Raw genomic sequence first — 16,642 nt, 5'->3', positions numbered from 1 at the left:
CTAAAGCTCAGGGAGCATCTCAGAAGAGGAGGTGGAGAGATTGTAAGTGCCAGAGGACCAGGACATCTGCTGGGGGATGGTGTCTTTGATATATGACAAGGAAGCTGTACTCACAGTGACACCACCAGTTGCAGTATCAGTGTAGCTGGGGAAAATCTCACCAGTCCCCACCAACAGATAAAGAAATACAGGGCATTAGTGACTGCTTCAGGAGGAAAGTTTGGTGTTCCCAGGGGATGAGCTTCCTGATAAATTCTAATCCAAAGCAATCAGCTTTAAAATGTACATTTACAAGGTGGATCCAGGAGTGTGTCAAATGTGATGATACAGGTGTGTGTCAAATAATTATTAAAGAAGAAGCCATGAATTAGAGATGAACGGGGACACAGGAGGAGTTAGATCAGAAAGACAGAGGGGTTCAAATGATATAGATACAGTACCCATGCATGAAATACTCAAAAAATAAATATTAAATCAAAAGGGCAATAGAGGAAAAATATTCTTCCAACAACCCAAATGTAAGAACTTATTCTCCAGATGAGAATGCAGATAAACCAGTAATGCCAGGAGGCAATGGGATCCGGAGCTTAAAGCCAGCCAGGCTGTATAATGAGACCATGTCTCAAAACAAAAAATGAAATAAAATAAAATAAAATAAAAAAAACTTAGTTGCACTATAACAAAGTCAACTCCAGACAGGCATGGTGACACATACCAGTGATCTTAGTAGTGGGGAGGCTCGAGTAGGAGGATTCCTGTCAGTCTGAGGTTTATATGGCACGATCCTATCTCATAAACACAAAAAACCAAACAGATGAGCTATCACTGCTCTAGAAACGAAGGGCAGGGATGGAGAACCAGGGCGCTTCAGCTCCCTCACATTTCACAACCCATACATAAATGGTGGTCTTCCAGCTGTAGCAACAGTTAGCTGCTTGCACTTTTTGATCATCTAAACCTAAAGGGAAGCAAGGAAGCAAACAGATATAACCTCCTCAAAATAAAGTGAAAGGTCAAAAGTTGATCCAAAGCAAAGTAAAGCCTCACCAGAAACATTTTCTCCCAATTTTCCTTCATATCACACTAAGTCTATTTACTACACAACTTGCAACCAACTCTATCCCTAAATTCTCTTTCCGTCTCATGGACACACACTTTATTTCATGCAAATGTATCTCATACAGAGGCTACAGCACAATCACATTTATGTGGGTTTATGAAAACAGAAAAAAAAAGGTATAAAAAAAAGAATAGTAGTTATCTCTCTGTTGTTCTCATGATGTTCTTTTATATTATTTTAAAATTTTTCTGAAACTGGAGTTGGCAAGATGGCTCAATGGGTAAAATGGTGCCAAATACACTGCAAGTGTCTTTAAACTTCTTCCTAATTATAATGACCACCAGTGTAAATTTTAGAACTAACATCAATCCAATGGTATTTGACATGACACTCAAGATGGCTCCTTACCCTTAAATTCTGAACCTCCTCTTCCAGTAATTTGAATAGGATAAGAGCATCAATCTGTTCTTCCAAATGCCTATCTAAATCCTCTTGTATATTCAACACATTAGTAACATTTTTTGCTAAATGATTAACAAAAGTAGCTGTCTTAACTTCTTGTGTCACAGCAATTGTAGAAGCAGTGGTGCCAGCAATTAATGTAATTAAAGCTGTTATACCAGTAATAATCAAGCCCACTACCCTCTTGCTTCTGCTTAAAGCCTGACTCACTTCTTCCAGTACTTGCAAGCTATTTTTAGAATACCAAGGTTTTGTGATACTCAGGGCACTAAAACAAAAGCTCTATAACTGACATGCCAGATTTCAAAACACAATTAGAATGTGTACAATCAATGCAACTTACATTAAATACTGTAGAAGAAACAAAAGTATTTTTAATTTGACAATTAAAAGAACCTTAACACATGTGCTAACACCTGTTTGAAATCCAGATCCTGTCCCAACTTTATCTCTTGCTAACATCACAGAGAACTGCAGCTAATTTCAATATATGTCTCTGAAAATGTCCAGAACCAGACTTCCAAATGAAGACTGGTATTTCCAATACTGGATTGATTTCTAGACCAATCCATGATTGAGTCTGAATAACTGGTCACATTTAACAACAATACAAGAGGCATTGTAACTTCTCTATCTCTGAAGTACTGGTGTTAGCAACTATACTAAACAATATCTGTTTAAGTACCTTAGTGTCTCAATTCATAAACTCAACACCATTTTCAAGATTTTAACACTATTTTTTTAAAACTATTATGAAAACAGTACAGCATGGGGTACTTTTATTTAAAAAACAAAAGAGGCAAGATATTATAATGGATAAATGAAAATAATTTTCCCTAAAACAGTAACTGACAAATTTGAGTTACTTAGATAAATGAAATTGTTTTCTTACAAAAACTTCCTCAGGAGACTTTCATACAGTTTAAACCATTTGCAAACCACAGTTTCATCTACGTCAATCACTAGCATTTTAAAACCACACAAGAAGGAAAGGAAATTTTTAGTTCAGCAGGCAACCCTGCAAGATGGAACTACTGTCACTGTGCGTAACTAAATAGTTCATGATTCTCTGAAGATCTGGACCCAGGCCTGCTCAGGCCAGAGAAGACAGCCAGGACCCAGCCTTGCTTAGGCCAGAGAAGATAGCCAGGACCTAGGCTTGCTCAGGCCAGAGAAGACAGCCAGGACCCAGGCCTGCTCAGGTCAGAGAAGACACAACCAGGTATGTCCTTATCAATGAGCTCACTCCATTGTTTTTCCCATATAAACCAAAGTCAGGATTTTCTGTATTGAAGGAGAAAGAATCAAAAGTTAGAAGCCTTTGGGATGGTAAGGCAACCACTATTAAACTGTAATTAGACCTGAGCTGTGAGCTTCTAACAGCATTTCCTGCTTTCTCTTGATCTCATCCGTCTTTTAAACGCTACAATTCAAATTAGACTCATTTCTACTCAGACAAGGGTAACTTGAGCAACTGTTATCTAGCTAAGCTGATGATAGGTGAGGCCATGTTTTATCTCCCCAACAGGTCTTAACCAGACTTTCCTTTCTACCAGTCTTACATTAGCAAATTTCAAAGCATGTCCACAAGGACTCCCGTGGAAAACCTTCTAAGTTTTCATTTAGTTTAAATTTTTGTTTTGTTTTACACCCTAAGGAATGAGCAACCTATGAGAAAGGACCACAGAGACACTTAAAATCTGTTCTTGATTTTGCTGGAGTACTGCAGAGCACACCTGCTTTGTATGGACACTGTTGCCACAGTGTTTACAAGCTCTTGGATTTCAGATTTATGACAGAGAACATGGGGATGCCTGCTATAGTACAATTTTGCCTCAGATCAATATATGCAAAATTTTGAGAAACTATTTTTCCTGGCACTCTAGACACAATTTAATAAAAGCAAATACACATCACTCAAGACTTTTCAGCATTACTGAACGAGTGGTTACACTGTAACTATTTAAAGTTACTCCACTCAGGAACAGATGGTCAGATCTAATTACAGAGAATATCAATCAGGACAAACTATAATAATGCTTCTCTTCACCAATAAAACGAGAGCTGGCCATATAGTTATCCAGGCAATAGGGCACTCACAGAAACAAATAACTATTTTACTGATACCATATAACATCTGAAATGCCTCTAAGGAAGCCAGAGAAGCCTGGAGTGGCATTCAGACAGGAGGAGTCTCCCTCGGGCCCACAGGTCGATAGGCAAGACTCAGAAAAAGCAAAAAGGATAAAGGCTGCAGAAATCCGGAACACTTTGCAGTCTCAATTGATTTGAGGACTGGTCAATAGTCATCAATAAAGAATGCATCTATCATTAAAGTGCTATGCTTCTAAAATTCTACCACATGCTTAAGTGGATTGAAGATTCTAACAAAAAACCAACAGGACACATAAAATGTTTTTCTTTAAGCAAAAATGTGTAGTCAACTAATATAAATGGTAAGTACTTTACAATTTTCATTAAGGCTGGTACAGAATGGCAATATCTGGGGACCGGAAGTGCTCTAAGTCTTCTGGGGAAATGGGAACAGCTTATAACCTTTAAGACCCTTAAGAAAATTCACACTTTGCATCACTTCAAGATAAACACAGCAGAGCCATGAGGCAGCTCAGCCAGTGAATGTGTAAGTTAGGTTTGTAGGTAGTCCTGAGTTCTAGCAGTCAGACAAGCAGAAAGGAGAAAACTGACTCCCCAAGCTGTCCACTGACCTCCACATGCACACAGAAGCATGCTCACAGCCAGACAGCATGAACACGGCATAATAATGAAAAAATAAAAATGCAGATACATACATTAAATATTTTGAAAAGTTAAAGCTTAGTAACTTCAGAAGTTGTTTGTTTTAGAGAAAGACTTTACAGCTGCTGAGCCACTCCGCTGTCAGTAAACTTGCAATGTCCTGGAACACTGCGTAAGACTTTGTTCCCGATAAAACATTAAAGCATGAGAAGCCCAGGTTCTATACTCTCTGGTTTCTGGGATTTTTCAGGGAATTCCATGTAGATTCACATTCTGGAAGTGGTATTTTTGACCCTGCCTTTAAAACAAAAGAATATTGTTTGATATGAAAAGGGACTGCCACATCAAAAGGGACAGCACAAAGTATCACTGTGGTCCTAAAGACGGGAGTTAAGAGCAGACATCTCCAGAGGGAGCTTGGTTTAACTTGAGCTCGTACATCAAGCCAGTATTTTCACTACCTGAAAGGACCATGACAAGGTCTTATTGTCATTGTCAGGCTCAACTGTGGTGGTGCTCTACTGTCAAAGTTTGAAGGGGATTTTCTTTTGTTTTGCTTTGCTTTAGATTGAAACAAGGTCTCGAGTATACACCAGGCTGGCATTGTCATTTAGCAAAGAGTGATCTTAAACTAGTGTTTCTCCTGAGTGCTGGGATTACACATGAGTATTTCCAGGTCTAAAAAAGTTACATGTTTTAATACAGATGTAACTGACCCTTTCCTGGAAGATGTTGTAACAAAGATGTGTAACAAATAAATAGAGGGCCATGTTCTAGAAGCTTTTAAAACGTACCTTCATAAAACTATTCAAAAACATGTCCATAGAAATAGCTACGGCCATTATGTTCAACAAGTTTTTCTACCACGTGAATTTAAACAGTAAAAACAAAAGCACAAAGTATTTTCATTAACACAGCAAGCATAATGTAACAAAAATATTTCATGGGTACTCAACATGAAATATGACAGTTAAATAGAATCTTTAATATGTTCATCCTTTAAAGTGTTCCCCAGATACAACACTGGCCTTCACGGGTTTATACCATTATAAATTGGTACATGATGACAGAGGTCAGGGGCATCAATTCAGAACAAGAGTCTTACCCTTCAATTCTTCCCACTGAAAATAAGAGCAATTTTTATTTCTAAAGATATGCTAATGGGATTCGCAGCAGAGGGCCCACTTTTAAGATAACGGCGCAAACCTCTCTGCAGTTTGCTGTCTTCTCTTTTCTACCATCAGCCTAGGTTCTTGCAGCATAAGCTACAAAGGCTATTAAAAGAAAAGCAGAAAGCCACACTGCAATCTTTTTCAGACAAAACCACAATATCTTCCTCTCTCAACTTCCCAGAACCTCTGGTCACTTACCTCCTCTGCAAAGAAATTTCTCCCTCAACCAGTAACAGAGTGCTACACAACACAAACCACAAGGTCAAAAATATCCCTTCCAAAAAAGCAAATTTACATGGGATTTCCTGAAAGTCACAGGAATCAGGCAGTGGAGAACCTGGATTCTCATAATGTAGGATGTCCCCATTACCCAATGAAACTCTTCCTAAAAACAAGAAAGATGGTGATAATTCTAGAGTATAAATGTTTCTAAGAAGGATTTTCTGACTTTAGTTACTAACATCTTCCTTCTACTTTTTTTTTTTTAACAGAGCCGTGAGGATTTTTTAAATTATTGAACTCAACCTACTCCCTCAACATGACAAACAGTTCAATGTTCTGTCCAGTTTACAGAGATCTGGAACCATTTACATACTTTTTTTATTTAGTTTTCCTCATTGGAATTATTGGAAGTTGTTTCGCAACGTGGGCTTTTATACAGAAAACCACAAATCACAGATGTGTAAGCATATACTTAATTAATTTGCTTACAGCTGACTTCCTGCTCACTCTGGCATTGCCAGTAAAAATCGTTGTTGACTTGGGTGTGGCGCCCTGGAAGCTAAGGATATTCCACTGCCAAGTGACAGCCTGCCTCATCTACATCAATATGTATTTATCTATTATCTTCTTAGCCTTTGTCAGCATTGATCGCTGTCTTCAGTTAACACACAGCTGCAAGATATACCGAATACAAGAACCTGGGTTTGCAAAAATGATATCAACTGTTGTGTGGCTCATGGTCCTCCTTATAATGGTGCCAAACATGGTGCTTCCCATCAAGGACATCAAAGAGAAGCCGAATGTAGGTTGCATGGAGTTTAAAAAGGAGTTTGGAAGAAATTGGCACTTGCTAACAAACTTCATATGCGTGGCAATATTTTTAAATTTCTCAGCCATCATTCTGATAGCCAACTTCCTTGTAATCCGACAACTCTACAGAAGTAGAGATGCCGCAAACTACCCAAGTGTGAAATCAGCTCTGCTCAACATTCTCTTGGTGACAGCTAGTTACATCATATGTTTTGTCCCTTACCATGCTGTCAGGATCCCATACACCCTCAGCCAGACAGAGGTCATATCCGATTGCTCAACTCGCATTGCACTCTTCAAAGCCAAAGAGGCCACACTGCTGCTGGCTGTGTCTAATTTGTGTTTTGATCCAATCCTGTACTATCATCTGTCAAAAGCATTTCGACTCAAAGTCACAGAGACTTTCGCCTCACCTAAAAAGCCCAAGGCTAGGGAAGAAAAATCAAGAAGTGAGAATGATGTATAAGATACAGGCTTTGCACGTTAGTCCTTCTTCCTGACTGGACTATAAAGCTGGTCACAGTTTTCAAATATAAAAGAAGATGCTAAGGTAGAAGAAGATGCTTAGGAATAAAAGCCACTGATAGCTAGCAATCAGGGACTGGTTTATGCGAGAAGTCCTTTCCTCACCACAAGCCAATCCTGTACTCTCACAGGTGCTGATATTATTTATCCCAAATATCTGTACAGGAAAACTAACAAAGCATACTGAACCAAGATCAACTGGAATGGTCAAATCGAGAATAGCTGTGGTAAAGACTCAGAGATTCACTTCAATGCCTGGAACTGACTTCTTGATGAAAATATATCAAATAATCTACATCTAAGTTGCCAGGAAGCCCTTCAGCAATACCTTAAAGGTCTTTGGTGACCTAAAAAAATAAAAGCATCAAAACATCTGCATTATTTTTATTTATAAACTATTGCTTTGAAAGGTAGTAAACTCTCTTGATTCAGCACTATTTTTGACATCTAATTTTTGGTAACAGTAACAATTTTTCATTATGAAAGGCTTATAGTGACAGGAACAGGAGGTCACACTGGTTAATTCCAGCACCCTAGGGGCTGAGGCAGAAAGATCATTATGAGTTTGAGGCTAGCATGGGCTACAAAGTGAACTGCAGGTCATCCTGGTCTATAAAATGAGAGCTTATACCTAATTAATTTTAAGAGGCATTTGTAAATACATGGTTGTTTATATTGTAAAAAAAGTATATTTTTTTACAATATAAGGAAGCTACTAAATTACTTTAACTACTGAAACTGTTTTGGAAGTAAAAATCTACATCAAAGGTATTAAAAAAATAACGCCAGCCAAAGAATCTTAAAATAGACACATAGACTTACATCAGTAGGCCATGTTAGAAACATAGCCAATGTTGGGCCATGGATGCCTCTCAAATCTAGAGACAAGGCCAACCAGAATGAATCTGCAACACAAAGTACAAGTCAGCCCATCACTGACCAGATCCTCTCTACTGCCAGTAAATACACAGGTTTTGAGGAATGGCATTAAATAAAAGACTTACTAAAACAACAGGAAAAATACTGATAAGCATACATGAGATTTTGGACTTTGTGTTTTGGTTTAGTTCTCTGTTTTTTTCTTTGAGACATGATCTCCTGTAGCTCACAATAGCCTTGAGCTCACTATATAGCCAAAAATAACCTCAAACTCCTGATCTTCTTCCTTCTACCTCCCAAGTTCTAGAATTATAGACACATGCTACGAAACCCAGCTCCTCTGTGTGTATTTTTTTCCTGTGTGTGTGTTTTTACACACAGACTACAAATATCCACATAAAGCAGTTAGAAATGGGTCAGAGAGATAGCTCAATGATTAAGGGCACTTGCTACTCTTGTAGAGGACCCAGGTTCAGTCCATAGCACCCCACATCAGGAGTCTCACATCTGCTTGCAACTCCACTTACAGAAAAGATCCAAGTGGGTTACTACACCCTCGTCTCAGCTCCGCTGGCACCAGGCATGCATGTGGTACACGCGTATACATGCGGGAACTCACATGCACACACATTAAATACATCTTTTTGTAAATACTCTATTGCAGTAGCTGTTGTAATTAGAGTGATCCTGCAATGAACGTGGGAGCAAATGCCTGTAAGACCAACTGAGGTAAAAGGAATACAAGCCAGTATAGATTTTATAGCCAGACTGTTACACACACACACACACACGAGGGATGAAGGAGGAGGGAGGTGGAAAAGAGGAGAGATGAAGTAGCAGGAGTGGAGAGATAGAGGGAATATAAATGTGCTCCTGGATGCCAAGAATATGTTTGATTAAAATGTTATTTTTGTACTTGAAGAATGAGTTTCAAAGTCCCATGTGTAAGTTCACAAATATATTTTTAGTCTGAAGTAAATAACTGAAAGAAGACCAATTGTCTCCTTTATTAAAAAGAAACTTCTAACAGTAATTTCTAGAGACAGTAACGGGAATGCCAGTGAGTTTGTCAAGTTTGACACTGAACAAATTCTTGCCAGGTTACAGGTTGGTAGAACACAGACACTATAAAACCTGCACTTGTTGGGGACCTAAATAATGTGTTTTCTGATGAGAAGATCAAAACAGCCATGACACAGTATATACAAGGCTATTATTTTTGTTTAAGTATCCCATCATCCTCCCCCCTTGGTCTCTAATTACAAAGGTAACATAGAAGTTAGCCAAAAAAAAAAAGACATTTTTAGCCATATTCTTATATTCTCTTCTTCTCATGCACAAGAGGCATATTTCTCCTAGTAAGAAGGAAAAAGACTCTCAATATAAGGTAAATGTTTTATTAGCCTAAGTTTTTCCTTTTGATTTATTCACAATTATGCCTATTAGGAAAGGGGACCTTAAATACATCAGTAGTGGAAAGTTGTGCTTGTTCAGGTTTTCACAATGACTTAATACAAGCTGGATTCATTTTAGAAGAAGAACAATTGAGAAAAATTTTCCATCAGATTGGCCTGTAGGCAAGCCTATGGGCATTCTCTTGAAGAGTGATTAATGGGGAAAGGGCAAACCCACTGTGGGCAGTACCTCTCCTGGGCATTAGAAAGTTGGCTGTGCAAACCAGACAAGGCAAGCCAGTAACCAGCATCCTCCATGGTCTGTGCTTCAGTTCCTGGCATGAAGTACTATAATCTATAAGATGAAACAAACCCTTCCTTCCCCAAGTTGCTTTTGGTGATAATCTCTGTCACAAAAAATCAGGACAAAAGCTAACTAAAAACTATATAAAGTCAGCTTAGCAGGTAAGGAGGCTTCCTGTGCAACACGAGGACCCACGTTTTGACATCAGAATCCATATAAAAATCCAGGAATTGTCACTCACTCCTGTATCCCCAGAACGGTAGGGAGCAGAGATAAGATCACTGGGACTTACTAGCCACCAGCCTACTTCCAGCTTCGGTAAGAGACCTGTGTCAATAGTGAAGACAAAAAACGGTAGAACAGGACATACTCCTCTGGCCCCTGTAAATATGTGCACCGGTGTACACATCTGTGTGCACACGTGTGTGCACAACTATACACCTTACATCACTAGGCACAAAAATGAAATAAAAATAAAACTTAGATCCGACAACAACTGTCAAGAGATGTCATCAAGCACTTTCCTCTAAAGTCATGTGTTCAACAGAGCAGAAAAGCTGATTGTTGGTACCTATTCCGATCCCAGAAACACAGAGAAGACAGAGTGCAAACTCTGCTTACACAGACCAGCACAGGCAACTCTCAGTGACTTCCACACTCACTGTACAGGCTCTACCTCCCCTTTGATCTTTTTATATTTGTTTGATAAGCTTTGTGTTCTTCAGAGTGCTTTCTGGTATCTAACAAAGTTATGAAGATTGTACAGAGTTCCTGGACCCAGTTCCCTACTATTAAAAATGTCTCATATGACTATACCATGGTATGTTTATTACAATGAAGAAGCTAATATTGCAGAATTAGTAATGAATAAACTCTGGGCTTTAAAGTTTATTTATTTTACATTTCATATTTTAAAACAGACATAACAGTTCACCCATGAATGTGTCAGAATCATCTGTGATATGTAATTTCAACCTCTCTGTTAACATAAATGAACTGCCAGATTATTCTGTTGTATTGAATATTGGCGGCATCGAGAACCATAGAAAATTAGTGACAATATTCTGAGATGAACAAGGAAAAATTTTGTAAACTTTCTGCCTAGTACAAGGAAACAAACAAAAAGGAGTTTTTAGTTGTCATAAGACAAAAAATATGGACTTAGTGAGTTTGAGTCATTTTGGAGGATGTTCCAAAATATCAACTATATTTAGCTTTAACAAAGTACTCAGCTTACTGATCAAAACTTCTAACAGTGTTCAAAATATAGCATGCAAGAAAAAGTTTACCTGTAAATTAAAAATGTTGGAGCCTTTAGCCTAACATTCATGACTAATATGTGAACTATTATGGTTCCTCTTTGGGATAAACACTTCACTACAAGCCTGCAGCACTAAGTTCCCTGCCAAGTTCTCTTGCTATATTATCCCAGCTCTCAGCCCACCACGCCAAGTCCACTCCATCCCACCCACACCATCTGTCATCATCCAGTCCACCTGTGGTGACAATGGTCCTTCTCTCCAATACTCCTTTGAGAATGGAGGGGACCCGTGGATGTCGAAAGCTCGCCTTTTCGTGGGCACTGAGGTTTTTACCCAACTGCTTCACTGTCAGAAGAACTTGTGCTTCATGCACCATCCTGTTCCTTACTCACTTTTCCTATGCCCCCCAAAATCTTACTCATCTGTAAAATGTCAAAAGCACCAACAGTCAAAACAGGACAAGTAAAAACTAATCAGCAAATGACCTTTAAATTGAAGTAGAGAAAACATTTAGACATTATTCACAGTGACTCGAATTCTTTTGACGAAAGGATATTAAGACAGGGAACTCTATCAAATCTATTAGTCACTAATATCACACCACACCTTTTCATGCTGTATCTGCACACTGGCTATATGATCCAGATTAGAGCCATCAGAGCAGTAAACACAGTCTGCTCTGCGCCATGATGTCATTATGTGTAAGCAGAGGCGTGCATGGACAATCTGACCGCCAGTCACTAATGACCTTATAATAACCACAGGAGCATGTGGATAGCCTGACAGTCGATCACTGACGGCCTTATAAAATCATCATAGTACACAGTGATGGAAATGTGGCTTACCAGAGGTATAGGAAAGTGGGTTGCATACTGTAGGTGTCGGAGGAGGTCATAATTTGATGGGAAAATTAATTCTCTTGGTTTTTCTCTCTTTAGCAGTTTCTCACCATTGACTGACATTCTTCTGCTCAAGGAAGGGTTGATGTTCTCACAGGATTCTCCAGGCATGGGAGAAAAAATCTATGTCATGTAAAACAAATGTTGAATGTCATAAATAAAAAAAGCAACACCAAGCCACATATACCAGAGCTTCAAACAAAAAGGCTCACAAAATAGCTGATGAAAAAGATAGGCAGAAATGTTATTAACGTCCACAAAATTAAATCACAGGCAAAAACATCTATCAGTATCAGCCCTCTCCTTGAGAAAATGGGAAAATGAAAAACCAACCAGAGGACTGGTCATGTAAGCAAATTTAAAAATGTTATCCTCAAAGGGTTACATTTCCTCCAAAAACACACACTTAACAATACTCAGTAAGATTAAGCCATAGACAAATGCTTTAAAATGTACAAACAAACAATGGTCTGATAAACAACATCAAGATACGTGAAAAACCCATTATACTGACTGTAGGAAAATGAATTATCCATAAGAATATTCTTTAGAAATTCAATGCATAGATGGTCATAGTGACACTACACTCCCACACTCGTTAGACAGCACAATCCCAAAATAAAAGTGTCACAGCTAATCAGCTGGGACAGGAGTGTAACACTTTACAGAGGAGGCAATACAACCCCACAGTGAGGATAACGTGATAACCACAGGTCACTGTGACAGGGACAGCACAGGGATGAGTCATTCCAATACACGTGGCAAGCAAGAAAGAGATGGAGACAAGCTGGGGAGGGGAGAGTTAACAGGGAAGGAGAATCGAAGGTTGAACCTACTGGAAACTCAGAACCAAAGTCACTTTTAAAGTCACTCTTGTCTACTTCATCAAAAATGTTAGTGGTTCCTGAGCCAAGGCCCATGTGCGCCATAACGCTGTGCTCCTGGTAACGGCCAGAGAAAGAAAGCCATGTTGTAAACGCTGTAGTTTAAGAAAAGGAATTTGAAACAGGAAGAGGATTTTCAGCATCCTATCTTTTGCTACCCCTGACTATTTCTCTTGAAGAATTTAAAGGAAACTTGAAGACATGTATTGCTTTAAAGAATCACACTCCTTCCCCTGGGAGAAACAAAGCTTTGACTCTCATGATGTTTTAAAGGAAGAGCAGAAAGATTCATAATTTAAAACAAACTGGCCACGATTTATTTCACTGGGTTTCCAGTGAATAAAAAATTCCATTATTAAAAAAAAAATTAAGAAACCTAAAGATCTAAAAATAAAAAAGAAAAGTGAGACGCTTTTAAAAACAAACAAATATAGTCACAGCTTTAAGCATGTCCTAAGAGTATCTGTAAACTCATATTAAACAACCAAAATCAATCTCTATTTTGAGCACCATCAGACTCTCATCATTTTCCAGACTCCCACTGTCACCTAAATCTTTTTATCTTGGAATCTTAAAATCTGGAATAATAACTAAACTACCAGCACCTAACAGAAAATCATAGCCACAGCATAAACTGCTGCAGAGAACAATTCTACCCTGGTTTAGAAATGGAGATTAAGTTTTGCAAAGAAAGTGTGTGTTATTAAGAACAAGGGCTTTCTTTTTATGGGTAAAAGAGTGGTATATGGAGATGTCCCTTAAAACAAAGCCAAAGGAGTTTGCTGTGAAAACAAGTTCATTTGTGAAACACAGAATTAAAAGAAAATTTCAGGCTACACACATGGAAAACTAAAAGCATATCGATTCAATCTCATAAAAAAAAAAAACCCCAATTACGACCAGTCCTAACCTTTCATTAACGACACCACCCACAGAATTCTAAAAGACACATGTCCTTTGTGAGTGGAGGAGAGATAAACTTTGTAGAGAGAGAAGTACCTTAAACCCAGTTATCTTTCCATCATGAAAATGCCCATCTGAAACGGACTCCCCAGGGGAGTTTACTTTGGGATACAGTATGGGCCTCACCCCAGGGGAGTTTACTTCGGGATACAGTATGCGTGTCACCCTAGAGATACCTCCATCTTCATATCATGGTCCTTTGAATAGTGTTCATCTGAATTCTCTCCCGCTGGTGATCGCAGCCCTGTGGAGGCAGTAACCGACAAATCTCCTCGAGAGATGAGGGTGCACATATATGCATCATGGGAGAAGACATCGTGGCGGATAAACTCACAGAAGAGCAGCACCAGGTTCACAAATTCTACCTTCTCACATTCACTGCTTGGGTCCGCTAGGTGAGAAACAAATTAAATTAGAAATTCCCTGAACAGGCAAAAAGAAATAAAAGAATTTTCAAAGCTTAAGCACATTTCCACTACCTTTCATACTTTTATATCCAGTGATTCTTTTTTCAAAAGTACAAACAATGGCAGGGGTCAAGGAGAGGTAGGAAAGTGTACTTGCTGGTTTTGTGTCAACCTGACACCAGCCAGAGTCATTAGAAAGAAGCCTCAATTGAGAAAACATCTCTATAAGTTCCCACTGTAAGGCATTTTCTTAAGTATCAATCAACGGGGAAAGCCCCAGCCCTAGGCTAGTCATCCTGAGTTCTATTAGAAAGCAAGCTGAGCAAGCCATGTAAAGCAAGTTGGCTTATGAAATTCCAAAGGGAAATTTAAAGACTCTACCAGAACTATTTGCTATTTTAAATTAAGATTCTGTAATTCTTGTCAGCTGGGGCTGAAGAATCAACCAAAGTTAACAAGAGACCAGTACCACTGAAGTGAAATCTTTGCATTACTGGGACAACTGATGCTAGCTAGCTGGAGCTAAGAAATTAAAGGTGGTTAAGAAAAGAGAGACCAACATCACTGAAGTAAAATCTTCTGGGAGGTGTTTCCTGAGAGCATAAAAAGCTGTGTTCCAGGGGCAGCCAAGAATTGTACCTTGTGTTGGCAACTGGACTTGGTTATGTGTAAGAGTCACCCAGGTGATACTGGTTTGGAAGGCATAAAGGGGTCACAGGGAACAGCTGATGCTTAGCACTGTGAGACCAGGAGAGGCCATGGGTGAAGGTGCAGCTTCAGTGGCAGTTGAAGGCCCAGGACTGAAGGGGTCACGAAAAGAAGCTGAGTCTTGGGACTAGGAAGAGAGCCTCTGAGAGACTGCTGAAGAAAGTGCCCAGCACTTTGGAAATGCCAGTATCATGGGATAACCAAGGAAGAACAGCAGCAGCAGTGGAGTGGAGCCTGCCGGAGCTTAGCAGTAAAGCTGTGTGTACTACAGAAAGCAGTGCTGGAGGAGTGACACAATCCCTTTGGAGGAGCCCTGAAGATCATGGCCAGACAGTGGATGGGTGGAATTGATATGATTGTGGCTATACCATGATTTTTCCCTCTTGAAGTAAGAAAGTATTTGTTTTTTCTTTTTTCTTTTTTTTATTTTACTTGAGCCTACAGTTGAGAGACTTTAAATTTTAAGAGACCGGCTATTTTAAAGGGACTAAGATGTTAACGTGTTTCTATTTGCAAAGACTGTGGGACTTTTAAAGTTGTTTATGTTTTTAATGTGAGATCTTAGGGATAAGAAAGAGTTGTGTGCTACGTTTGTGTGTCACGCTGACAAGGGGTCAGTTGTTCTGACTGGTTTTATGTCAACTTGACACAAGCTAAAGTCATCACAGAGGAAGGAGCCTCAATTGAGAAAATGCCTCCCCCTAAGATCCATCTGTAAGGTATTTTTTTAAATTAGTGTCCTGGGTTCTATAAAAAAGCAGGCTGAGTAAGCCAGGGGAAGCAAGCCAGTAAGCAGCACCCCTCCATGGCTTCTACATCAGCTTCTGCCTCCAGGTTCCTGCCCTCCTTAAATTCCATCCTGACTTCCTTTGGTGATGAAGAGCAATATGAAAGTATAAGCTGAATAAACCATTATCTCCCCAACTAGCTTTTTGGTCATGATATTTCATTACAGCAATAGAAATCCTAACTGAGACAATAAGAATAACCAGAACTCATTACATAAACATGCAGTGTGTCAAAGAAAAACAATGGTAAGTTTTACTTTTTAAGTTTTACTCAAACGTTTACTGCGGCAGGTTAAGTTTCTTTTCAGTGTGTGAGATTGTGGGTGCTCTCACCATGAGAAGAGGGTTTAGGATGCCCTGGAGCTGGAGCTACAGGTGGCTGCTGGCCACTGAAAAGAAGGGCTGAGAACAGAGCCAGGGTCCTCTGAAAAACAATGTGTGTTCTTAACTGCAGAACCTTCTCAATAGCCCTGACCGGATGGCTTTTATTGCTCAGTTATAACTGTATGTGGACCCCGTAAGCCAAACATAATTTCAAGTTTAATGATAGTGGTTCCTAGAAAATAAATGACCATGCACGTCATAACAGAGGAGGCTGAAGCACAGCTAAACTTCTCTTTTATTCCTAAAACAATTTGTGACTGCCTGTAACTACACTGAAAGGGCTGCCTCTTCCAGGTATCTATGTGCACTATTTCAAATAAGTCTTTATAACAAAACAATTTAAATACGAAGGGGGCAGGAACAGGGTGGGGAATCCTGTTATGGCTAGTCTTGACTATCAACTAGATAAGATTTACAATCATCATGAAAAAAAAAGAGAGAGATGCTCTGTGCACTCATGTGACAGAGTTTCCAGACTGTGATGCAATGGGAAGACCCTAAATGTGGGTAGCACAGGACACATATCCCTCTGTTTGGGTGAGAGACTCAGAAAAACAGAAACTAGTGCACCAAATATAAGGGTATGAGGATACTTAATTTTTACATTTTAAAGTTGTTGAAGACCTCACTGATGTAAAAATAACTAAGCTTACCCACTAGGGGAAAATATAGTACATTTGCTTAGTGAAGCCCATTATATTCAATACCAAAAACTTCAGATAAAATGAAAAGAAGAGAAGGCAGAGCTGATAAAGGGTGGAG

At 39.1% G+C, this 16,642-nt stretch overlaps 2 protein-coding genes across 2 annotated transcripts in view; one reads left to right on the top strand and one right to left on the bottom strand.

Annotated features, from left to right (window-relative positions):
* Med12l (mediator complex subunit 12L) overlaps positions 1-16,642 on the bottom strand; it is a 292,238-nt gene that overhangs the window by 193,354 nt on the left and 82,242 nt on the right. The window contains exons 14-16 of the mRNA XM_028763676.1: positions 13,770-13,984; positions 12,583-12,687; positions 11,693-11,869 (exon numbers count right to left, since the gene is read on the bottom strand). Coding sequence (XP_028619509.1) covers positions 11,693-11,869; positions 12,583-12,687; positions 13,770-13,984 — 497 coding nt within the window. The remainder of the gene's footprint in view (positions 1-11,692; positions 11,870-12,582; positions 12,688-13,769; positions 13,985-16,642) is intronic.
* Positions 2,540-8,875, top strand: Gpr171 (G protein-coupled receptor 171). Its single transcript, XM_028763666.1, has 2 exons — positions 2,540-2,744; positions 5,943-8,875. Exon 2 carries the CDS (start codon positions 5,990-5,992, stop codon positions 6,947-6,949), a length of 960 nt encoding a protein of 319 aa, XP_028619499.1. The 5' UTR covers positions 2,540-2,744; positions 5,943-5,989; the 3' UTR covers positions 6,950-8,875.

The sequence above is a fragment of the Grammomys surdaster genome, unplaced genomic scaffold (assembly GCF_004785775.1).
Source record: "Grammomys surdaster isolate TR1022 unplaced genomic scaffold, NIH_TR_1.0 139, whole genome shotgun sequence".
NCBI classification, from domain to species: domain Eukaryota; kingdom Metazoa; phylum Chordata; class Mammalia; order Rodentia; family Muridae; genus Grammomys; species Grammomys surdaster.
The sequence above is the reverse complement of the archived record's forward strand: the minus strand, read 5'-3'. Positions and strand labels throughout refer to the sequence as shown.

Coding starts and splice junctions, on each gene's coding strand:
- Gpr171 (XM_028763666.1), top strand. CDS start 5,990: ATGACAAACAGTTCAATGTTCTGTCCAGTTTACAGAGATCTGGAACCA.